This window comes from Salmo trutta, chromosome 3 (assembly GCF_901001165.1).
Source record: "Salmo trutta chromosome 3, fSalTru1.1, whole genome shotgun sequence".
Taxonomy (NCBI): domain Eukaryota; kingdom Metazoa; phylum Chordata; class Actinopteri; order Salmoniformes; family Salmonidae; genus Salmo; species Salmo trutta.
The window spans coordinates 56,287,443-56,313,660 of record NC_042959.1 but is presented as its reverse complement, the minus strand read 5'-3'; the positions used below and the strand labels follow the sequence as shown (position 1 = coordinate 56,313,660).

Below are 26,218 nucleotides of genomic sequence, written 5' to 3'. Positions count from 1 at the left end.
TCACTCCCTCCCACACTGACCCTGCAGGTTGAAGAGGGAGCTGCAGTCGGTGGTCCTGTCTGAGGGGGCCTGGGTGATGGGCAGCAGGTAGGCGCGGTAGCCCCTCAGCAAGCAGCTCATGAAGCGCAGGAAGGCCTCCTGGATCTCCAGCTCCAGCTGCTTCTGACGCCCGTAGATCAAGTCATAGTCCGTCAGCAGGAACTCCAGGGTGGCCTCCTCTTGGCCAGTGGTGTAGACTGATGGAGGGGAATGTGGGGAGGGGGGAGAGGGAAAGTGAGGGAAATGGGGATAGTGGTGGAGAGAGGCACAGAGAGAAAATGATGAAGATAAAAAGCATTGGCACATTGAATTATCAAGAGTCAGATGTATTGCACCAATATGTTTTAGCTTGTACTCATTTTCTAGCATCAGTCCGTAGATGGGCTTCAGAATAATTAGGCTAGATGATATAAAATGATTGACAGAATGCATGTCATGCATGGAGCCTCCAGCCATCACTCACTTTTCTCCAGAGTCTTCATCAAGTTGGTGAGGGTATTCACCAGCATCTTGCCATGCTTCCTTGGTAGCGATCGCCATGACAACGGCTTCTTGTCCTCTGCTCTGCAGGAGAAGAGAAAACAAAACTGTGGATTTCTTCCTTTCAAACGTGTGTATGTTTGGTTTTGTTGCTTCCTCTTCCATCAGTTGCATCCTGGTCCAGGTCCTTCAAGGTCAGTGTACTCACTGAAAGATGGTGTTGGTGTCCAGGTCAACACACACCACATCAGTAGGGGGGTCATAGAGGTCAAAGTAGCTGGAGTGGACACCCACGATGAAGGGCATGGGGGCACACAGTACGTCTGCCAGCCGCAGCGGGCACAGGGGGATGTACGGGCAGTGCCAACGCAGAGGGAACGTCATCTGGAGGGATAGAGTGTATTCTTTGATTGGAATGAGTGTGTGTGTGTACCTATATGTCTTTGTTTGTGTGGCGGTTTGTGTGTGTGTGTGTGCAGGTTTGGCGTGTGTGTGTAACTCACAGACACCAGGGCCTCGCTGACGGAGGTGAGGACGTCGGGGCGGAGAGAGTGGAGCAGTAGTTTGTGCTCCGTCAGCACGGCCAGCAGCAGGACACAGGCGTTCTCAGGGCCCAGGTTCTGCAGCAGCTTCACAAAGCTGGCACCACTACAGACAGAAAAGAACAGCCTCTTTATCAATTCATTATTGTTTTAATGGATTCACTTCAATATGATAATAGAAATCCCTCAGGGGAAACTAAGCCATTGTTGGAGCGATAGCGCCTAGCGCAAAATAACGCATTCCACCACATAGTTTATTGCGACTCGACCTAATGCAGTTTTACTGTACTGACCTGAGCAGTAAGGGGGAGGAGACAGGCTGACAGAGGAGAAGGTTGTCATAGGGGGAGAGCTGAAATGACACACACACACACACACTTTTCATTAACAAACCAACATGGTGGACAATAATCTATAGATCTAAGGAAGAAAGTTTAGCCATGCTTTAATTTCATAGACCACCGTTCACCAAATTGATATCTGTTGATTTGAAACAAGCCATTAGGAATCAAGTTTGAAAAGCCCCATTTTACTTGATTTGAGTTTTCTAGAAATCCCCAAACAACTTAAACAATCATCTCTACTTTCTAGAGCCGGAAGGATCATTCAGTGATGTGAAATTATTTTAAATCCACAGTAAATTATAGATTGTTTTGATTGGGTGTTATTTTTACCCTGTCCATCTGCACACACTAACCAGAGAAACCATCAATTAATTCAAAGCCCATTTCCTGTGGGGGAGATCAAATCTTTAGTTAGAAACACCACAATGCTACTGGTGTCAAGTTCAAAATAGAACTCAAGCTGAGGTTCCGCTTGTAACGCACACACAGGCATATACAAGCACACACAGAGCAAGGAAGTTTTTGCTCTAAACTAGCACTTAAACACCTATCTCAACTAATAAATCACAGTCATGCCTTACTTGAATTAGGAGTTTTAATGCTGTATAGCCCTGAGCTAAACCAATGCTTAGCAAGGTTTTCCATTCTACCTTTCTGATGCTTTGATGTGTTAATAAGGAATAAATATAAGAGAATGTGAATTGAGTTAAAGACAGGTGTCCCTACCTGCACTAGGATGCGAGGCCGTTGAGGGGAAGGGAACGGGACGTTGTGCATGAAGCTGGAGATGTGCCTGGAGAGAGCAGAGTTCATGTTACTAAATCAACCAAACAATCAGCCATAACATGAATCAATAGCCAATAGGCCTACGGTTTGTTAGCCAGTAGATTAGCCAGTTTAGGTTCATAAAGACACATTGCTGATATTTGCCATGAAGGGCCACTGACTTCTCGAGGGGCAGCACGTGGGGTCCGGAGATGGAGTATCGGTAGACAAAGGTGAGGAACTTCTGGAAGACGGTGAAGAAGGGCCAGTGGGAGAGAACACACACGCTCTTCTTCACTTGCAGGGTGCGGTTGGTGATAGGCCGCCGGTCCACCACGCTCACCAGGCCCAGACGGACACTCTGCCGCTCCGAGAGGCACTCCCGTGGGAACGCCTCGTAGAACTGGATGGCAGCACCGTAAACCTGGGACGGGAAGAGAAACGGGACTGTTAAAAAAGTAAGGATTCAGCTAACGCTAGATGCTTTGAACTGAGTGAACAGTTAGCATTTAGCAAATGCTAGATAGATTTTTTTAAATTAAACTGTGAGCGAGTTCATACTGGAGTCATTTCCATCGCAATGGTTTTGTTGTTGTTTTTATAGCTTCTTGCTGCTGTCGCAGACAAAGTCTAAATAGTGGGCCAATTTAAAACATGTAATTTAGGTAGGCAAGCATGATATTGAATAGCTGCATTGGTAAATAACTACACACACAATCAACAGATAGTTGGTATTTATCAGCATTATAACTTGTCAATGTTAATATGTCACACTTGATATACATTTATTTGTGTGTATTTCTGAACATTCTCAGCCACCGTAGGACATGGCATTTTGTAGAATTAGAAATATTTCAGCCCATTTGGTTCTAGAATTTGGTTGCCTCACTGGCATGTCATTGTGATGTCATAAATCATAATGCTGATTCCCTGATCATAATCAGATGAGTTCTGAGTTACCATAGTGATGAATACTATATCATCAAACAAAAACAATGGGGCATCATACTCCAAAATCGTCAGTCTGTGAAAAATCCTTTGAAGAGACAACCTTGCTATTTCCGCAGATTTTTCACATTCATTGGACCCTCTGTTCAACAAAGCAATAAATCGAGGACTAAGTGTGTCCATGTCCCGAAGAAGTGCAGTTTCTGATGAAGAGAAAATTGTCAGCCGTGGGAGAGGCCGATCCAGGGCTAGATGCCACTGCCCTACTTCAGTAAACCAGCCAATACATAAGACTGTACTTATAAGTAACACAGATGTTCCGTAATAAACTTTTTCAGTTCTGTTTCAAATGAAAGCAAATTTGAGAGTGGTCTTGCCTGAGAGTTGTTTAATTTTGTCCACAGAAAAAGAAGAGAAGGCACTGACTCTGTGACCCAAACAGTGAAACAGCCTCAGAAGGCAGAAAAGGACATAATGAATTGTGGACGTAGTGCGTCTGTCCCTCGAAGAAGGGCAAGATCTGTAAGTTAAAATAATCATATGAAAATGTTGTTTTAACACGATAGCCTAATCGTAGAAGTCTTAATCTGATGCCATATGCATCAGATTGATCCATGTCATGTTCATAAAACAAGACATGTTCATAAAACATTTTCAGGAGGATGAGAAATCTGTCTGCCGTTAGCGAGGCAGATCCAGGATCAGACGCCACACGCCACTGCCCAATTTTGGTAAACCAGCCCTTACACTCATTGGTTAATACAGTATGGAGGAACACTGACATTTTCTGAAAAGTTATTTATTTTTACAACTGGTTCCACCTCAACTTTCAATCTAGGCTAACAGTTATTTCATTGTCTTAACAGATCCACACAAAAGAGAGATGGCACTGACTGTGTCCCAAAAAGTGGACTACTCTCAGAACGCAGAGAGGGACGTTATGACTCGCAGACGGAGTGTGTCGTCTATCCCTCAAAGAATGGCAATAACTGTGAGTAAAAAAAAACGTACAAAAAAGCTTTAAAAACATGCTACCCTAATCTCAATTCTTAATCTCATGCCATACGCCAATCATTCTTGATCCATGTCATGTGCTTGTCATAATTGTAATTTTTTTGTTTCACCTTTATTTAACCAGGTAGGCAAGTTGAGAACAAGTTCTCATTTACAACTGCGACCTGGCCAAGATAAAGCAAAGCAGTTCGACACATAACAACACAGAGTTACTCATGGAGTAAAACAAACATACAGTCAATAATACAGTAGAAAAATAAGTCTATACAATGTGAGCAAATGACGTGAGATAAGGGAGGTAAAGGCAATAAATAGGCCATGGTGGAGAAGTAAATACAATATAGCAATTAAAAACACTCGAATGGTAGATTTGACAGTAGATGAGTGTGCAAAGTAGAAATACTGGGGTGCAAAGGAGCAAAATAAATAAATAAATAAATAAATACAGTAGGGGAAGTGGTAGTTGTTTGGGCTATTTATAGATGGGCTATGTACAGGTGCAGTGATCTGTGAGCTGCTCTGACAGCTGGTGCTTAAAGCTAGTGAGGGAGATAAGCGTTTCCAGTTTCAGAGATTTTTGTAGTTCGTTCCAGTCATTGGCAGCAGAGAACTGGAAGGAGAGGCGGCCAAAGGAGGAATTGGCTTTGGGGGTGACAAGTGAGATATACCTGCTGGAATGCGTGTTACGGGTGGGTGCAGCTATGGTGACCAGCGAGCAGAGATAAGGCGGGACTTTACCTAGCAGGGCCTTGTAGATGACCTGGAGCTAGTGGGTTTGGCGACGAGTATGAAGCGAGGGCCAGCCAACGAGAGTGTACAGGTCGCAGTGGTGGGTAGTATATGGGGCTTTGGTGACAAAAAGGATGGCACTGTGATAGACTGCATCCAATTTGTTGAGTAGGGTGTTGGAGGCTATTTTGTAAATGACATCGCCAAAATCGAGGATCGGTAAGATGGTCAGTTTTACAAGGGTATGTTTGGCAGCATGAGTGAAGAATGCTTTGTTGCGAAATAGGAAGCCAATTCTTGATTTACTTTGGATTGGAGATGTTTTATGTGAGTCTGGAAGGAGAGTTTACAGTCTAATCAGACACCTAGGTATTTGTAGTTGTCCACATATTATTCTAAGTCAGAACCGTCCAGAGTAGTGATGCTGGACGGGCGGGCAGGTGCAGGCAGCGATCAGTTGAAGAGCATGCATTTAGTTTTACTTGTATTTAAGAGCAGTTGTAGGCCACGGAAGGAGAGCTGTATGGCATTGAAGCTCGTCTGGAGGGTTGTTAACACAGTGTCCAAAGATGGGCCAGAAGTATACAGAATGATGTCGTCTGCGTAGAGGTGGATCAGAGACTCACCAGCAGCAAGAGCGACATCATTGATATATACAGAGAAGAGAGTCGGCCCAAGAATTGAACCCTGTGGCACCCCCATAACCCCACACCCCCATAATGATAATTGAAACCTTCTCTTTATTCAGGAAGACGAGAAAAACTGTCTGCCGTGAGAGGCAGATCCAGGACCAGACGTCCCTGCCCAACTTCGGTAAACCAGCCCATACATTCATTATGGCACTGGTATTTTCATTTTTCAGATCTGTTTTGAGTGAAGGCAAATGTGAGAGTGGTCTTGGCTATACTCTCCATATAGGCTAAGTGTTGTTCCATTTGCACTGACTCTGTGACCCAAACAGTGGAACACCCACAGAAGGCAGAGGGGAATGTAATGAATTGCTGACGCAGTGCGTCTATCCGCCCAAGAAGGCCAATAACTGAGTATAAAAAATAAGAACTCACAAATATTACCAAAACACTACAGCCTATTGCCATATGCTAACCATTCTTGATCAATGTAAAGGTCTTGTTTGCATGATTATATGGAAACATTTTCTTTTTTCAGGACGACAAGAAAATTGTCAGCCATCAAAGAGGTCGTTCCACACCACTGCCCAACTTCAGTAAACACTGGCATTTTCTGATTCGCTTTTCTGCTCCGTTTCAAGTGAAGGCAAATGTGAAAGTGGTCTCGGCTAAATTTCCATATAGACTTATAGTAGTTTCATTTTGTCTTAACAGATCCATACAAAGGAGAGAGATGGCACGGACTCCCAAACAGTGGAACCTGCACTGAGTCCCAAACAGTGGAACCTGCACTGACTCCCAAACAGTGGAACCTGCACTGACTCCCAAACAGTGGAACCTGCACTGACTCCCAAAACAGTGGAACCTGCACTGACTCCCAAAACAGTGGAACCTGCACTGACTCCCAAAACAGTGAAACCTGCACTGACTCCCAAAACAGTGGAACCTGCACTGACTCCCAAAACAGTGGAACCTGCACTGACTCCCAAAACAGTGGAACCTGCACTGACACCCAAACAGTGGAACCTGCACTGACTCCCAAACAGCAGAGCACCCTCAGAAGGCAGAGGGAGATCATATGAGGAAAAAACAGGACCTACCCCTTTTTGAACAGAAATGTGACAGAATGTTCAAGAGAGAAAGGGAGTGGTTGGAGGAAAAGAGGAGAAAGATCAAAAAGAGGGAGATCCTATGGAGACAGAAAACTGGAAGTAGAGGGTAGATACCTAGCCAAGATGGATGGATTGCTAGAGGACATGGCTTGGCGAGTCCAGGATTTGTCCACAGAGAAAGACGGAGAAACAAAGGGTGGTCAATCAAAGGTGAACTTTAGTGACTAAACTTAGCAAAAAAATAAACATCCCTTTTAAAGGACCCTGTCTTTCAAAGATAATTCGTAAAAATCCAAATAACGTCACAGAACTTCATTGTAAAGGGTTTAAACACTGTTTCCCATGCTTGTTCAATGAACCATAAACAATTAATGAACATGCACCTGTGGAACGGTCGTTAAGACACTAACAGCTTACAGACGGTAGGCAATTAAGGTCACATTTATGAAAACGTAGGACACTAAAGAGGCCTTTCTACTGACTCTGAAAAACACCAAAACAAAGATGCCCAGGGTCCCTGCTCATCAGCGTGAATGTGCCTTAGGTATGCTGCAAGGAGGCATGAGGACCGCAAATGTGGCCAGGGCAATAAATTGTAATGTCCGTACTGTGAGACGCCTAAGACAGCGCTACAGGGAGACAGGACGGACAGCTGATCGTCCTCGCAGTGGCAGATCACGTGTAACACATGCACAGAATCGGTACATCCAAACTTCACACCTTCACACCAAGTACAGGATGGCAACAACAACTTCCAGAGTTACACCAGGAACGCACAATCCCTCCATCAGTGCTCAGACTGTCCGCAATAGGCTGAGAGAGGCTGGACTGAGGGCTTGAAGGCTTGTTGTAAGGCAGGTCCTCACCAGACATCACCGGCAACGTCGCCTATGGGCACAAACCCACCGTCGCTGGACCAGAAAGGACTGGCAAAAAGTGCTCTTCACTGACGAGTCACGGTTTTGTCTCACCAGGGGTGCTGGTCGGATTCGCGTTTATCGTTGACGGAATGAGCGTTACACCAAGGCCTGTACTCTGGAGTGGGATCAATTTGGAGGTGGAGGGTCCGTCATGGTCTGGGGCGGTGTGTCACAGCATCATCGGACTGAGCTTGTTGTCATTGCAGGCAATCTCAACGCTGTGCGTTACAGGGAAGACATCCTCCTCCCTCATGTGGTACCCTTCCTGCAGGCTCATCCTGACATGACCCTCCAGCATGACAACGCCACCAGCCATACTGCTCATTCAGTGCGTGATTTCCTGCAAGACAGGAATCTCAGTGTTCTGCCATGGCCAGTGAAGAGCCTGGATCTCAATCTCATTGAGCACGTCTGGGACCTGTTGGATCGGAGGGTGAGGGCTAGGGCCATTCCCACCAGAAATGTCTGGGAACTTGCAGGTGCCTTGGTGGAAGAGAGGGGTAACATCTCACAGCAAGAACTGGCAAATCTGGTGCAGTCCATGAGGAGGAGATGCACTGCAGTACTTAATGCAGCTGGTGGCCACACCAGATACTGATTGTTACTTTTGATTTTGACCCCCGCTTTGTTCAGGGACACATTCCATTTCTGTTAATCACATGTCTGTGGAACTTGTTCAGTTCATGTCTCAGTTGTTGAATCTTATGTTCATACAAATATTTACACATGTTAAGTTTTCTGAAAATAAACGCATTTGACAGTGAGAGGACGTTTCTTTTTTTGCTGAGTTTATTTCAGCACTATAATGTTGTTTCTACTGTACTATCCTTCTGTTGAGTAAACTATCATCTCTTCAACGTAGCCATTTTAGAATGAATACAGTAGTAGCAGTAGTACAAGTAAACAAGAAATCAGTAGCTATACTAGTATGCTGTTGTTACTGCAGTTAAACAATACTTGTTATCTTTCTTAGAAAAATAATGGCCAGGTCCCCCAGGTGACAGGACAAGGCAGGGGATAAGAAAACACGGCTTGAGAGCAAGGCTGAGAGGAAAGAGCAGAAAATGAAGGATAGGGAACAGAGAAAGGAAAGGGGAAGAGGATGGTGATGGAGATGATGGAGCAGGGAAAGAGTACAGGGGTGATTTGGCTGGAAATAGGTCTGAGGAGGGTCTGGAAACAGTTGAAGAAAGTGGTCAGATTCATCCTTGGCACATCCTAATAGGATGATATGATTTACTTTTTGGAATAAACTGAGCTTTTATTAGAAAAAAACGTTTGCTTGTTGTCTGGATTTAATATGAATTAGGAAACTTTACTATTACCACTGTTACTGCAGACATCATGGATGGAGTGAAGTATTTCAATGTCTGACAAATAATGACATCTTAAGTTACTGTCATTTGTTGAAATTGACTGAACCGGTGACTTACAACGAGCTAAAATAAATTATACATTCACCTGATATTATATAGAGAACCTTCCTACACAGCTTAACACATAACCCAATGGATTCAAAAGCTCAGCCACTGCGCAGTGTTAGAGTGTTGGAGAGTGTGTGTGAGAAGGAGGCAGGTAGGCGGACCCACCTTGTCGCCACAGGCGCTAGTGAGGACGAAGGTAGAGAAGACAGGGAGCTGGTACTTGGTGTTGAGGGGCCAGCTCTCCACCGTCACACCCATGGGCAGACAGAACATAGGCACAGACTCTGGCAGGGGGAACGACTCCACGTCCGCTTCCGGATACCGACTGATCAGACCTGGGAAACACACACACAGAGACAGACGGTTAATAAAAGTACCATTTTGATTACTGACTACAGAGAGACTTTCATTTTTGGTAGCTCTTTCTACTTCTAAATATATTTAATTGTGAGAAGTAGGTCAATAGGCCTTCTCTGTTTACAACGTCACATACGGCGACGCAGCAGAATGAGTGCTGTGATACCATCAGAATGGAACAGTCTACACTCACCTGCTTCATAGACTAGGGCATTGGCTTTGGCTACAGCTCTCTTGTAGCACAGGTATAAGGCTGGACCCCACTGTGGAGCCAAATCAACAAAGCACAGTGAGAGAGAGAGGGATGGAGGGAAAGCGAGAGAGATTAAGAATTAAGTAAAAAAAACAGAGTAGAAAGTAGAGCGCTTCAAACCCACTATGCCAGTGTTGAGGTTCTTCTCCACCCGGCAGAAGGTGTGGGCGGCCACCTCCCCCTTGCTGGGCAGAAGGAGGGAGATGTCTGTGACCCCCAGGGTGTGGAGGGCCTGGGACTCTGGGGCCCGGCGGTAAGTCAGGAAGGTGCGGTGGGTGGCGGGCCCCCCGAAGCTCAGGCTGGCTGAGCGGCTGTAGGGGGTGGTCTCGATCACGTACCAGCCCTGCTTCACCACCTCTTTGCCCTCGTACAGCACCCTGGGGACCGGGCAGAGTCAGGACAATGAGTCAGTGAATGTCACTCGTTATACAGTTCACAGAAACCAATTTCTATCACTCAATCAGGAAAGCTTTTCTTTTCATGTTTAGAAGACATCCCGCACTTTGTCCAGAATTAATGTATCATGTGACGTGCATAGCTCTTTCCATTAAAGAATCTATGGGTATGTATACAATTACATATGGGTATGTATACAATTACATGGTTACAGCATGCAGTATGTCGATAATTGCATAATGCAAGCTCAAAGCATTGTTATGTATTAGCTACAGTATGTGAACTCCAGTATGTGAACTCCAAGCACCCTGCATAGCTTTAAATTGATGTTGTGGCTAATGTCTGACTCCAGCACAGATTAGAATGGCAATTTTTTTCATCACTGCTCGAGTGTCTCACCCGAGGTCGAGGATGGGTGGCTTGTCATGCCCACGGCGGTAACACAGGTACATGTGGGGGTTGTTGATGAGTCCGGCGCTCAGCTCGGCCGGGTGGCCCCCCTGGGTCTTCTCGATGCAGGTGAAGCCCTCGGGCACCTCCTCCCCCAAGCCCCGGGCGATCACCACCAGGTCTGTGACGGGCTCCACCACCCGGCCCCCTCTCTGCTGGCCCTCTTCGTCCAGTGGGGCCGAGCCCCCCGGAGCCAGCCCTGCCACCACAAAGTAGTCCACTAGCTGGGGGCATTTCTCCTCCGTCATGCCGCCTGTCTGCCAACTGCTGTGGAGAGGGAGGGAGAGGGGGAGAAAAAGAGAGCGAGAAGTAGAGGGAGGGGGAACCAAGGTGAGATTCTGCGATCTTGCTTATGTAAACATACATCTGGCTGAGCAGTTGATGATGAATGGATTCCTTCCTTCCGACAGTCTTATAGAAACAAAACATTATTCAGACTGACAATATTTGGTTCTCATCATTGGCAATAGATAAACAACCAGGAGAGTGATGATAATATCATTGCACGAGGATGCCGCACAGTACCACACACACAAGTATTTATTTTTGACTATAAGGCCTTGAGTCATTCACATTTCATACAGATATGACCCGTCTGAGAGGTAGTCTGAGGGTCAACAATAAGCTGCCGAGTTCTGCTGAGGGGAGATCCCACCAATTACCACTCATCCTCTCCCCACCCATTAGTTTAGTTTGTTTATTTCAGTATACATGGCAACTAAAAGTTGGATTTCATATGTATCAGGAAATACAACAAGAAAACAAAACAAAAATAAATGTGATACAGTTGGCAAATCAAGAAAGTTAAGAAGTCATGGATGGGATCAGGCTTGCACTTCGGATGGTCAGCGGAGGTCCGTAGCCTCGGCAGCACAGAGCACACCTCTCCATTCCCAACTTCCTCTCTGTGCGTTGGGCTTCGTAGATAAGTCTATCCCTACCCTAACCCTTTGTAGATGCCACTCCTGCCACTGGCGCACAGGCACACCATACATTTTGTGACCGTCAGAGTATTGGACAATCTTCACTACTGCAAGCCATCTCTGCTAATGCAGTCCTATTTGCTTCTGTAGTGCTGCGGCATTCAAAGCTAGCTAGCCAACATCGCTAGTAAGGTAAACCAAACCAAACGCCAACAAATACATCAAATCTGTTTAAAAGCTAATAAAAAAACTAAAACCGATTCAGCGAATTGGAAACAAATAATGTGGATTCCCTCTCCAATCCTTTCAGAGGGAGCATTACTGTCTAGAGAGCATTTATACAGGATGGATAGGCCTTCCTCACAGAGTGGATGAGTCGTTAAGTCACTGCTAGGAAGACAGGACAGTGTGTTGCGTTTGCTTTGCTCTGTCAATCTGTGGATCGAGCAGTCAACAAGTCAAGCAGTCATTTGAAAGAGTAACACATTTTCAGCGAGACAACTCAAAAGGTGAAATCCATTACAGCCAAGATAATGGAATTCATTGCCCTTGACAATCAACTGTTGCCCTTGACAGTTCTCTGTCGATGGTGATGTTTGCTGTCGCCGATAGGTCGAGCACCGGTTAACACTACCAAGTGCGCTATTTTTCCGATGTTGCCCTACCGGAGTTACACAGTAATAGCGTCACTGCTATTAGCTTCACGACATACATACTATGGAACGCCGTTTGGGTCTTTGCATGTCAAAAAAAGATACAGTTGCACTGTCAAAGCTGTACGAAAAAGACAGCAAACACCGGCCACGAACGATGTGGTTACAATACCACGTTGGTAATAAAGCATAATTTATTCGACCGAAACTTCTGGGGTAGCTAGATTTAGCTTGGTACCTAGTTAGCAACAATACAACCAGCCTGAAAACAATGACCAGTAGAAACTGCAGTCATTTTTATTATTCTTAGCAATGATTTAGGAATCCTTGTGAGTAAGTATTAGCTAGGTTACCACTTGTTCGCCAATTTAAATTTAACTTCAGTTCATGAAAATAAATAGCTAGCCAGCTACTTAACCCTGTTGCCCAAAGCTAACGTTATAAGCAGCCAGCTAGCTTTATCTGGCTAGTGAGGCTCGACCGGACCGGTTTATGTGTTGTGAAGCTAGCTATAGTAACGATTAGCCACAAGTGGAATTTGCGGTTTGCCTTCAAAATAAAAGTATGTCATTGACAGTGATGCAAATTAATACATAGTAGAATTATACCATACTATAATTTTGAAGGCTAACCGCAAAGTCCACTATTGTCCGACCACCATTAATGAAATAAGAACTGTCTTATAAATTAGGGTTATTTTAGATGATGACACCTAGCTATATAGTTAGCTAGCTAACTATTGCTACTGAAACAGATGTCATTTTGCTATGTTTTTGGGGAAGAACATTGTTTGCATCCACGAGCTAGCAAGCTTTTTTTTTATGACCAGCACTGTAGGTGAGCGAGACAACTTTACCAGCATCATAGCATACGTATCGATGAATCGTTGTGACATATGAAATGATAGTTATTACACTATGTAAAAAATGTACGTTAAATTATTATATGACGTGCAGTCATATTCAGGTCCAGATTGGTCTACAAACTTATTTGACACGACAAAGTGTTATTTGACACATTAAATAGCATCTTTTTTTGACCCAGAAAGAGCCAAACGGCGTTCCGTAGAAATCCTGGTTGAGAATGAAACGACTGAACAACGAAATAGCACAGCAAGTAAGTGAAATAAATAGGTTTCGATTATGTTTTACTGGTAATGGGGACATACGTAAATGCCAACAAAATAACTTTTTGGTCAGTGCGTGTGTGTAACCTTTATTTAACTAGGCAAGTCAGTTAAGAACAAATTCTTATTTACAATGACAGCCTACCCCGGCCAAACCCGACGACGCTGGGCCAATTGTGTGTCGCCCTATAGGACTCCCAATCACGGCCGGATGTGATACAGCCTAGATTCGACCCAGGGACTGTAGTGACGCCTCTTGCACTGAGATGCAGTGCCTTAGACCGCTGCGTCCATGTGTGTGTGTGTTAACTATTTGACTGTACTAGAATGCTTAAAAGGCTGAAAAAAAAAATATCGGTTATCGATATCGTTTTTTTTGTAAGGAAAATATTGGATATCGGTATCGGCCACAAGTGTCATATCGGTGCATCACTAGTAGAGGTCGACCGATTATGATTTTTCAACGCCGATACCGATTATTGGAGGACCAAAAGAAAGACGATACCGATTACATCGGTATATATATTTGTAATAATGACAATTACAACAATACTGAATGAACACTTATTTTAACTTAAATACATCAATAAAATCTATTTAGTCTCAAATAAATAATGAAACATGTTCAATTTGGTTTGAATAATGCAAAAACAAAGTGTTGGAGAAGAAAGTAAAAGTGCAATATATGCCATGTAAAAAAGCTAACGTTTAAGTTCCTTGCTCAGAACATATGAAAGCTGGTGGTTCCTTTTAACATGAGTCTTCAATATTCCCATGTAAGAAGCTTTAGGTTATAGTTATTATAGGACTATTTCTCTCTATACCATTTGTATTTCATATACCTTTGACTATTGGATGTTCTAATAGGTACTTTAGTATTGCCAGGCTAATCTCGGGAGTTGATAGGCTTGAAGTCATAAACAGCGCAATGCTGGAAGCACAGCGAAGAGCTGCTGGCAAATGCAGGAAAGTGCTGTTTGAATGAATGCTTACGAGCCTGCTGCTGCCTACCACCGCTCAGTCAGACTGCTCTATCAAATCATAGACTTGATTATAATATAACACAGAAATACGAGCCTTAGGTCATTAATATGGTCAAATCCGGAAACTATAATTTCAAAAACAAAACGTTTATTCTTTCAGTGAAATACGGAACCGTTACGTATTTTATCTAACGGGTGGCATCCCTAAGTCTTAATATTGCTGTTTCATTGCACAACCTTCAATGTTATGTCATAATTCTGTACAATTCTGGCAAATTAACTACGGTCTTTGAAGAAATGGCCTTCACACAGTTCGCAACAAGCCAGGCGACCCAAACTGCTGCATATACCCTGACTCTGATTGCACAGAACGCAAGAGAAGTGACACAATTTCCCTAGTTAAAAGAAATTCATGTTAGCAGGCAATATTAACTAAATATGCAGGTTTAAAAATATAGACGTGTGTATTGATTTTAAAAAAGGCATTGATGTTTATGGTTAGGTACACATTGGTGCAACGACAGGTTTTTTTTCGCGAATGAGCTTGTTAAATCACCCGTTTGGTGAAGTATGCTGTGATTCAATGATAAATTAACAGGCACTGCATCGATTATATGCAACGCAGGACAAGCTAGATAAACTAGTCATATCATCAACCATGTGTAGTTAACTAGTGATTATGTTAAGATTGATTGTTTTTTATAAGATAAGTTTAATGCTAGCTAGCACCTTACCTTGGCTCCTTGCTGCACTCGCATAACAGGTAGTCAGCCTGCCACGCAGTCTCCTCGTGAAGTGCAATGTAATCGGCCATAATCGGTGTCCAAAAATGACGATTACTGATTGTTATGAAAACTTGAAATCGTCCCTAATTAATCTGCCATTCTGATTAATCGGTCGACCTCTAATCACTAGTATTTAGCACATCTAACGCGTAAGAGTACTATGCATGCCTAGAGAGTGAGAGAATTACTAAAAGGGTCTTGAAAAAGTGAGAATAGAGGAAATCGATGGAGGTTGGGCTCCAAAGGTTAACTGGCAAACAGGAAGTGGCCACTGGCAGCCTGTTTCCTGTTATATTCCAAGAGTTCATCAGTAGCTTCCTAGTGACAATGGAGCACGGTGACACTTCTCCAGGGAGGGAATTATGACAGGCTACAGGAGGTGATAATATACAGTGAGCTCCAAAATGACAATTTTGTGTTGTTTTGGCTCTGTACTCCAGCACTTTGGATTTGAAATTATACAACGAATACAATAACTATGAGGTTAAAGTGCAGACTGTCAGATTTAAATTTGAGGGTATTTTCATCCATTTAGTGAACCGTTTAGAACTGTTTTTTTGTATATAGTTCCCCCATTTTAGGGGGCCAAAAGTATTGGGACAAATTCACTTATATGTGTATTATATGTGGATGCTAGCATGATTACGGACAATCCTGAATGAATTGTGAACAATGAGTGAGCAAGTTAGACGCACCTAAATATATTACATCCCCCCCTCCAATAATGCTGACCCCCTGTTATTGTAATGTTGAGAGGTTAGCACATCTTCGGGGTATGATATGTGTGCATCTCTAACTTTCTCACTCATCATTATTCACAATTCATTCAGGATTATCCGTAATAATGGTAGCATCAAAATGTCATCCAATTTCTAAACAGTTCACCCGACATTAAAATACCCTCAAATTAAAGCGGACAGTCTGCACTTTAACTACATAGTCATTGTATCATTTCAAATTGAATGTGCTGGAGTACAGAGCCAAAACAACAAAAAATGTGTTACTGTCCCAAAAGTTTGATTATTTTGAGTATTATTAATGTCTTATGAAAATAAATATTTCAGTGCAGCATTTGATGCAAAACAAACACACCAGTATAAAGGATCTGTTAGGCCCTAAGGCCTACAATGGTACTATAATAAAAGGGCTTTGCCCTGCTGGGAGCTTGTCAAGGACACTGAACCTCAGGGTTTTCAGAAATTGCTGATGTAGGCTAATAATTGCTGGTTCCCTTTTTCATAGTACCCTACGTGCATGGTAACGTGCACTTTCTATCTCTCACACACACACACGCTTGCGAATGTACACACAAACACACACACTGGAAAACCCCTTTTGAGTACTGGATTGCCCCAATGTCCAACATGTCTTAATATTAGTCACAATCCTTGCGACTGCAAGTTATTTCAATATGTTTGTCAGTATAACTAAGAAATTAATTCATTAAAACTGTCGGTGGTTTGAGCGAGAGAGAGAGAGAGCAAAAGAGAGAGCAAGCTCTGGGACTAGAGCGCCCACATCCTGACAAGAGGCTTTTGAAGACCCATTCGTATGAAACCCAGTGCATCATAGATCTAGAATTGAATACGCCATAATTAGACAAGCAACAAGAGAGAAGTAAATGTCTTATTCCCCAGAATTATGACGTGTCTGACAGTGCACTTCAGCCTGGAAGCAGTGGACCACCACCATAATCATACGAGCTGACATCAATGTGAAGTATTAGACCATGGCCTACTACTGAAGGAGAGGGGTTGTTTTAGGGCAGGGGTTCGGTCTGTCATTCTGCTAGTTCTTTCCTCCCTGACTGATAACAAGTGCGGCCGTCAAGGACTAGAGTTGTGCATCCCTGCTTGGTTGAACTAATGTCAGAGTTTGAGTCATAACTCATGAAAACATCCACAGGCGTACACAGATGACATAAGATTCAAACAAGTTGAGCACATGAATTCGGGTCGCTACCCACTTCGCCATCTAGTCTGTATTGCATCTTGAACATATCAGCCAGCCTCTCCCTCTGGCTGCTTTCCAGATATTATAATAATTTACTGATGTTATTATTCAGTGGGGTGATACAATACTTAAACATACAAAACAAAGTCTGTTGTGTGCACCCTGAGGGTTCACCAAGAATTCATTGAGAAACAGTGGCTTACACAATTTGTCAAAATAGGCTAGCTAATGCTCAGAAACAAAACTGCAACTGAAAGCCTTCCAGCCACTCACATCATGCCTCAACCTCCTCAGAAAAGTAGTTTCAAACAAGCAGGAAATAAAAAGAGCCACAAGATATTTGAAAAACAGGTCATGAGTTTGGTTCTTCTTTTAATTCACCTGCTATTATTGAGCACCAGCCAGGCTGGAAGGCTTGAATATATATTTCCACAAGAGTATAAACCTCTAATGCAAGCTACTGAGGAATGAGTCATTTCAATGAACATTTTCTAGGAAAGGAGAAATTGACTCTACCTTACGTAGGTTGAATCCCCATATCAGTCAAATAAAGCAGTTAGTTATAGCTCACTGTGTATATGAATTACAGTTTAGCCTTGCCTCCAACTGATTGAGAAGAGTTATTTCTGAGCCAGTGCAGTGACAACACTCAACCCGCACCCCCACATCTCTACAGGTGTGAGCTCCTGATAAGGACACCCCAAACAGACAAGGAGAGCTCTGTTCAGGCTTGGCAGCTAGACATCCTGCCCCCGAACTGGCAGACAGGCACTCTCACTCTTCCTATACAGCAGGTTCTCAAACTCCTGACATGTTTGAGAATGTGTGAAATGATGTGTGTGAAGAGGTGCTACACGCATCATTTCACATGTTAACATTTCTTCATAGCTTTGTCAATAACACCCTCGAAAGAACAGATTTTTACTTTGTGTTATGTAATACCTGGGGGAACATTTTGAAAGCACAAAAGTGTGGAGATCTTTAAAAAAAACTTCCAGATAATTTCCAATACTCACCACAGCACTCACAAAATGTATTTGAAATACAGCAGAATGTACAGTGCTAACAGCTGTTATGAACACTTGTATCTTGCAACTTAATGCCATACATTCTTCCTCAAAATATGCTTGCCAGCTGATTTGGGGAGTTTTTCCGAGCCACCGAGCTTCTACACCTGCATTGCTTGCTGTTTGGGGTTTTAGGCTGGGTTTCTGTACAGCACTTTGTGACATCAGCTGATGTAAGAAGGGCTTTATAAATAAATTTGATTGAAATAAATGTGATTGATTTGCCTGTCAAAACAATGCTTAAGATAAAGTTGTTAGGGATGAATGCTGTCCAGAGGCAGTGCCTTTGCTCTTGTCAGAATGCTGCTGCCCATAGCTGGCCTTCAACCAGAGCCACAGCTAGTGACAGAGGTGGTATTCAGGGTCGCTCTTCCCAGCGAGATGATGCAGGAAGTCAGCGACAGGGAGAGAGATGCCTGGTAGCTGGTACAACCACGCCCACACCAACTCAGGGGCATCGCCACAATACCATTCTAAAATGGAGGCCCGGCCGGCCCACAATGCCCCTTTTGTGTGCACGGGGCAAGCACGTGATGACGTTAAGAGGGGACATACATTGACACACACGTGTGCATAGCCTACACACACACACACACACACACACCGTGAACAGAGTTAGGCACGGAGGGGAGTACTGTACCACAATGGTCATTTCACAAGCTCACCACAATAAATAGCATTATCCAAAGTGTTGACAACAGTGAGAAAAAGCCATTATCGCACACTGTTTACCAAAGACCACAACTCTGACTTAACAGAGCTGCTTGGAGAAAAAAAGTGTAGGCCTAGAAGAGCGATAGTGGAACAACACGATAGGCGGCCCTTCCATTAGTGTGAACTTAACTTGAAGGGTATGATGATTAAATATTGTAGGGTGGTGGGGGGACAAATCCTTCTCTGTCCAGTCAGCATGTTGTTATGAAGGTGATCTTGGCCCATTAGACCACTAAAGAGAAGGCATGACCTACACCAGTGTTTTTGGCAGTTATCAGGAATCGACAAGCTATGTTCCTCCTTCTTGGAGTCAATGCTACTGAACTAAAACTAGCACTAGAGGGTAGACTAAAATTGGTGTTAGATCATGGGATGTACGAGTAAGTGACATCTCATTGGCCAGTGCCAGTCCACAGTCCAGGGGTTGAGAAACACTTAATGACACCTCTCTAGATGACACATGAGTCATGACTCGGCAAGGGGGGGGGGGGGGGGGGGGTCATAAACAGCGGTCTGGGGATAGTAGACAAACTAGGTCAACAATCCAACCTAAACATCGCCTGGCTGAGACATTCTAACTGAGGCATGGTATACCTGAGGAACAGGTATAAGGTTGATACAGATCAGGCCTAAGCCTACCTAATAAGCTTCATGTGGATACTGTGTTTAATTTTTTTATTCATCACTTTGTATTCAGCAAGTCAATAGTAAACAACATGCCCAATGTGTTGTTCTATATTTGACTCTGGGATTTTCAAAGTAGTTCTTAAACATTGTCTTGCTGATGTTGCAACACAGACTGCCAGAACTAAAATGATCAGGGAGCAAGAGTGTCTTCGATGTGGATAACTTCCAGAGTTGATCCTTGATAATGCTTTGATCAATCTAAATGCCATCCACAATTAAATTCAGGAAACTTGATACAGGCAACCACAGTGGGAAAGGTTAGTCATTTCGCTTACTCCAAAAAAACAACACAACTAGGCCTACTTAGTCTCAATTCAAACAAAACGTTTTCCTCTGCTAGTCACTCTCCTCCTACTCACTTTCCTAGGCCATAACAAACTAAAAGGGGTCGAGAACAAAACCAACACAGACAGCCTCTCAGGCTACATGGTCCCCTGACCACGTCACAACGCAACATTGTCCAGGGTGTCTGAATTCACCCTGGTAATACCTCAGGGAAGGAAGACACACCACTCTCAAGACCACAGAAGATTCTAATAACAGTTCTGGTTGGTTCACCCAAAGTCAGAGAGCCAAACTGATTCCGAGGCCTCAGTGGCCCGAACACCAAGGTTCATGCTACCAGCCCTGTTAATTCCGCTCCAGCAGCGTCCATTGAGCCACGTGGCTGGCACAGTCTCTCTGTCAGCACTCCTGAGAAATTGTTATTTCAAACGACGCTTCTATTTAAAGCCTGCTCAGAGAGTCGGTTCTGCCTCTCTCTAATAAAGAGACCTGCTTCAGACGGCTTCAGCAGCACTCTTCTCTCTCTGTTGCTGCTGAAGTATTAGAATTCAAATTCAAACGTCTCCAGGTATTGGTGTGATAACTGACTTGCGCTTCAACATACAGCAGCTTCCCAGGATTTCTGGAAAACTGTCTCCCGTGGGCCTCGTCAAAATGTAAAGGATTAGCCTATTGCCAAACAACAACACAGGAAGAAACGAGAGACCTAACTGCTGAAATGAGAGAAAAAAAATAATGACAGACACTTGAAGGAGATTAAGATATCTAAAGTTATAAATATCCAAGACTCCCTACTGGGCGAGGCTGACAGCTTCATGAAAGGGACTTCAGTCAATGCTGGCTTAAGTGTACAATATGATGCACCAAGCAACGGTCTTATTATCTCGAATTTGGATACTATCCATGAAAATAAACAGTGTCCGTCATTTTTTTAGACGCTAGAACCAAGATGTATCCATCCACATTTAACAGTTGGTAGGGTACTAGATAATGTTAGAGATTTTGGTGTAGGCAATTGCCAATTATTGTGATTGTTCTACCAAGATCGAATGCCCATCTTTTCCTTGTTGTTGAGCACTGGGCTTTGGCCTAACCCCTATGGTAATGTGGCTAAAGTGTTTATGCTAGTTTAGTGGATAGAGGAAGGAGGGACAGACTTTGCCTTTAGCTGGCAGAGATGGAGTTCGGAAAGAGAAAGAAAGGTAGAGGAAGGAGGGATGAACTACAGGCTGTAGCAAGGGAAATGGATTTGTGTGTGTACGACAGGGGGGATAGACAAAGTGGTGTAGGTGACACAGTGAAGGTTGCAAAGTCAGCTAGGGCTGACAGAAAGTATGAGCAACTGAGGAATACAGGATTGAAGGGACAGATGACAGGGAAGAGGCAGAGAGCATGATAGACAGAAAGAGAAAAGGAGAGGAGAGAATGGAAGCGTAGAGAGAGAGAGGTTTATTTTGAGCAGTTGCCAGGTTTGATTTAGCCAGCACAAGTGGGATGATCATTACATTGCAGTGGACAAATATATTCCTTGACGTTGAACGAGGTGGACAATAAAATGTGGCTATAACTGATATTCATGCATTTCCCTACTAAAGCTTTACATAATCACTCCTCTTTGTGTTGCATAATGCAGCATACAGTAGGCCTACATATTACACAGGGTATGAGGCTTAAGTGATGCTCTGTTTTGAGAACAGTAATTTAAACTGCGTTAGCCATAGCTAGTGAGGAAAAGATACAGGGTACAAGTGAAAAGAGGAGACATCCATCGCAGATGGATACATAATCTTGACACTGGCCATTTGCCAATGGGGCTCTAGGCTGTAGAGCTGTTCTCAAAACTAATCACAGTTTATGTGAGTGCAGACAACCCAACAGTAGCAATACGGGGCTAAGCATTGTGAACCAGGCCCTATAGCACAGTGTATAATGCGGCTGTTACAGCAGTACAAAGGAGAGATTCTTGGACAGATGACAGACTAGCTGACTGTTACTAAGCCTGATTCTACAACAACATCAGGTTTGCTTTTAGGAGTAACCCGTTTAGAAAAGCTGACAACGATCCACAGGTTTAGGCTGGCAGAGGGGTTACATGAGTTTCATTGGCCTCCCAACCTGACTTCATTGTGGAGTGAGGAATAACAAAGTCTCTTTGCTTTCCATCTGCATTATCAGTGATCACAGTGCAACCTGGACTCCACCAGGAAAAGTAGACCCAACCTGCATCATCCCACAAATGTATTCACATCATATTCTCCCAACACTACACCCACTTCCTAATCTGATATTCACTAGTTGGATGACGTGCCACTTCCTCAGATTGCCAGCTGCCTAAGCACTTTCAACACATGAATGTAAGTCCTCATTCCTCTTCTCTTATGATGACGAGGGAGGGCAATACACATCTGGGAAGGACTCTCTAGCCTTTCCTCAGAATCAAATTGTATTTGTCGCATTACGGTGAAATGCTTACTTACAAGCCCTTAACCAACAATGCAGTTCAAGAAATAAAAGGTAAAAAAAAGAATACATTTAAACAAATCAAAAAGTAACAAGAAATGTACATACTAATGAGGCTATATAAAGGGGGTACTGGTACCGAGTCAATGACTGGGGGTACAGGTTTCTCGAAGTCATTTGTAAAGTGACTATGCAGAGTTAATAAACAGAGAGTAGCAGCTGTGTAAAAACAAAGTGTAGACTGCCTGGGTGGCCATTTGATTAGTTGTTCAGCAGTCTTATGGCTTGGGGGTAGGAGCTGTTAAGGAGCCTTTCGGTCCAAGACTTGGCGCTCCGGTACCGCTTGCCATGCGGTAGCAGAGAGAACAGTCTATGACTTGGGTGACTGTAGTCTGTTTGGGCCTTCCTCTGACACGCCTAGTATATAGGTCCTGAATGGCAAGCAGTTGCCATACTAGAAGGTGATGCAACCGGTCAGGATGCTCTCGATGGTGCTGCTGTAAAACCTTTTGAGGATCTGAGGACCTATGCCAAATCTTTTCAGTCTCCTGAGGGGGAAAAGGTGTTGGTGTGCCCTCTTCACAACTGTCTTGGTGTGTTTGGACCATGATAGTTTGTTGGTGATGTGGATACTAAGAAATCTGAAGCTCTCTACCCGCTCCACTTCAGTACCGTCGATGTGAATGGGGGCGTGTTCGGCCCTCCTATTCCTATAGTCCAGGATCAGCTCCTTTGTCTTGCTCACATTGGTGCCAGGACAACAACCTCTCTCTCACACTGCCAGGTCTCTGACCTCCTCCCTATAGGCTGTCAGGCCTACCACTATTGTCGTCAGCAAACTTAATGATGGTGTTGGAATCATGCTTGGCCATGCAGTCGTGGGTGAACAGGGAGTACAGGAGGGGACTAAGCATGCACCCCTGAGGGGCCCCAGTGTTGAGGATCAGCGTGGCAGATGTGTTGTTGCCTACCCTTACCACCTGGGGGCAGCCCGCCAGGAAGTTCAGGATCCAGAGAGGTGTTTAATCCCAGGGTCCTTAGCTTAGTGATGAGCTTTGAGGGCACTATGGTGTTGAACGCTGAGCTGTAATCAATGAACAGCATTCTCACATAGGTGTTCCTTTTGTCAAGGTGGGAAAGGGCAGTGTAGAGTGCAATTGAGATTGTGTCATCTGTGGATCTGTTGGGGCGGTATGCAAATTGGAATGGGTCTAGGGTTTCTGGCATGATGTTGTTGATGTGAGCCATGACCAGCCTTTCAAAGCACTTCATGGCTACAGACGTGAGTGCTACGGGGTGGCAATCATTTAGGGAGGTTACCTTTGCTTTCTTGGGCACAGGGACTATGGTGGTCTGTTTGAAACATGTAGGTATTACAGACTCGGTCAGGGAGAGGTTGAAAATGTCAGTGAAGACACTTGGCAGTTGGTCCGTGCATGCTCAGAGTACACGTCCTGGTAATCCGTCTGGCCCTGCGGCCTTGTAAATGTTGGCATGTTTAAAGATTTTGCTCACATCGGCTACAGCGAGTGTGATCACACAGTCGTCTGGAACATCTGGTGCTCTCATGCATGCTTCAGTGTTGCTTGCCTCGAAGAGAGCATAAAAGGCATTTAGCTCATCTGGTAGGCTTGCGTCACTGGGCAGCTCGCAGCTGGGTTTCCCTTTGCAGTCCGTAATAGTTTTCAAGCCCTGCCACACCCGACGAGCATCAGAGCCGGTGTAGTAGGATTCAATCTTAGTCCTGTATTGACGCTTTGCCTGTTTGATGGTTCATCTGGGGGCATAGCGGGATTTCTTATAAACATCCAGATTATTGTCCTGCTCATTGAAAGTGGCAGCTCTAGCCTTTAGCTCGGATGTTGCCTGTAATCCATGGCTTCTGGTTGGGAAATATAAGTACGGTCACTGTATGGACGACGTCATCGAGGCACTTATTGATGAAGCCGGTGACTGAGGTGGTATACTCCTCAATGCTATTGGATGAATCACGGAGGATATTCCAATCTGTGCTAGCAAAACAGTCCTGTAGCGTAGCATCCGCAACATCTGACGCGGAGTAACTGGTAGTTTCTGCTTTAATTTTTGCTTGTAAGCAGGAATCAGGAGGATAGAATTACGGTCAGATTTTCCAAACGGAGGGCGAGGGAGAATCTGTGCGACACTGGGTCATAAAGCAAAGGTCATGGATTTGATAAACTTGGTGAGGAATGAGGCCAAATTTCACTATTGAGATGAAATGGTATATGACTGCTGGCTGGTATGATGACATCATACTGACACCCTCCCTGTATTAGCCAACTGAACATGTCTCAAGACAAACCCTGGTTCCTCCTTCTAAACATTCCGTTTCCACTTCATTGTTATGACATTCAACATGGACCATTATATTTAGCATTAACTTACAGGCTTATATAAATGTAGCACTAGTGTGAAAGGTTAAGCAGAAACATACGCAATCCCTCATGCACAAAGCCTAGCCTACCTCTGCAATGAGATATGATGTGAAAGGGAACTGGGAGTCCTGGGAGATAGCATTCCACCTTTAGTGTTTACACTGAGGAGATAGTCTGTAAGTGAGGCAGACTGTTGGAGACGAGACATGATTTCAGATAAACATTCTTTACGGAAGGCTCTACCACTACTGATCAAACTATACCTTGAGCATTCAGCTTCTATTGAGAAATCATAATTCAAAGTAAATAGCAAGCTTCAATTCTAGAATTTGAGTTTCTTGACTGAATTGAAATGTAATTGACTCCCAACCCTAGTGCCCAGAGAGTTATGAACACTGACAATGTGTTGCTTTTAGGTTCCTTTCTTCAATAAACTTTCCCCAGCTGTAGCAAACCCCTAACAAGAGGTGACAGGTCCCAGGTCGCAATCTCAGGCATCATGCAGACAGACTACTGACATGAGGAGCAGGCGGCTGTGAAAGAACACTGGAGAGCCATAGAGAGGTATAGTTAGCAAAAGCTGATAAGTAGGCCTAAATGAGAACAGAGTACCCTCCGGAAACTATGTCCCAAATTCTACTACAAGGATACATTGAGTGCACGAGGGTCTTTGAGAAAGTTGCCTCTATGCCTTTATGGGTTTTGTGAGGATAAGTGGAAACATAGTCAGACTTTTAGTTGTGTCACAAAAATACTTGCTAAATCAATGATGATTAATTAGTTGGTGCATGGCTAACCTAACTAGTCACTCATTTTCCACTAGTGTAAGTGGTGAGGATATGGAACAATCAACAATGCAAGCCTCCGTTGTCTATGCAGAGGAGTAGCTAAGTAGGCCTGCCAGCAGCAAATAGCAGTTGTAATATTATATTAAATCAAATTTATTTGTCACATACACATGGTAGCAGATGTTAATGCAAGTGTAGCGAAATGCTTGTGCTTCTAGTTCTGACCATGCAGTAATATCTAACAAGTAATATCACCTAACAGATATTACTGCATGGTCGGAACTAGAAGCACAAGCATTTCGCTACACTTGCACTAACATCTGCTAACCATGTGTATGTGACAAATACATTTGATTTGATTTAATATTACAACTGCTACACTTATTTCATGTCAGGTAGCTGCTGTAGGCTCAGTTCCTCTACTACTTAGAACAGCTTCTCTCCATTTTAGAAATTAGTGTAAAGAAATGTATCGTCTAAACCATCTGTCGAAACCTGTACACACAACATCTACAGACACATTTAGACTGAGTGTGCTTTTTTTTATTTAACCTTTATTTAACCAGGTAGGCCAGTAGCGAACAAGTTCTCATTTATAACTGCAACCTGGCCAAGATAAAGCAAAGCAGTGCGACAAAAACAACAACACAGAGTTACACATAAACAAACGTACAGTCAATAACACAACAGAAAAATCTATGTACAGTGTGTGCAAATGTAGAAGAGTAGGGACGAAAGGCAATAAATAGGCCACAGAGACAAAATAATTACGATTTAGCATTAACACTGGAGTGATAGATATGCAGATGATGTGCAAGTAGAGATACTGGGGTGCAAAAGAGCAAGAAAATAAATAACAATATGGGGATGAGGTAGTTGGGTGTGCTATTTACAGATTGGCTGTGTACAGGTACAGTGATCGGTAAGCTGCTATGATAGCTGATGCTTAAAGTTAGAGAGGGAGATATGTCGCCAGTTTCAGTGATTTTTGCAATT

The 26,218-nt window shown here is 43.7% G+C and overlaps 1 protein-coding gene across 2 annotated transcripts in view; it reads right to left on the bottom strand.

Annotated features, from left to right (window-relative positions):
- The window catches only part of LOC115179866 (DENN domain-containing protein 4B), a 44,823-nt gene that overhangs the window by 14,394 nt on the left and 4,211 nt on the right, over positions 1-26,218 (bottom strand). For both annotated transcript variants that reach the window (XM_029741744.1, XM_029741754.1), the window contains exons 2-12: positions 10,352-10,669; positions 9,681-9,933; positions 9,497-9,566; positions 9,112-9,281; positions 2,353-2,594; positions 2,132-2,198; positions 1,355-1,413; positions 1,023-1,167; positions 728-903; positions 503-603; positions 21-236 (exon numbers count right to left, since the gene is read on the bottom strand). In XM_029741744.1, the coding sequence (XP_029597604.1) occupies positions 21-236; positions 503-603; positions 728-903; positions 1,023-1,167; positions 1,355-1,413; positions 2,132-2,198; positions 2,353-2,594; positions 9,112-9,281; positions 9,497-9,566; positions 9,681-9,933; positions 10,352-10,650 (1,798 nt within the window). In that variant the 5' untranslated portion in view covers positions 10,651-10,669. The remainder of the gene's footprint in view (positions 1-20; positions 237-502; positions 604-727; positions 904-1,022; positions 1,168-1,354; positions 1,414-2,131; positions 2,199-2,352; positions 2,595-9,111; positions 9,282-9,496; positions 9,567-9,680; positions 9,934-10,351; positions 10,670-26,218) is intronic.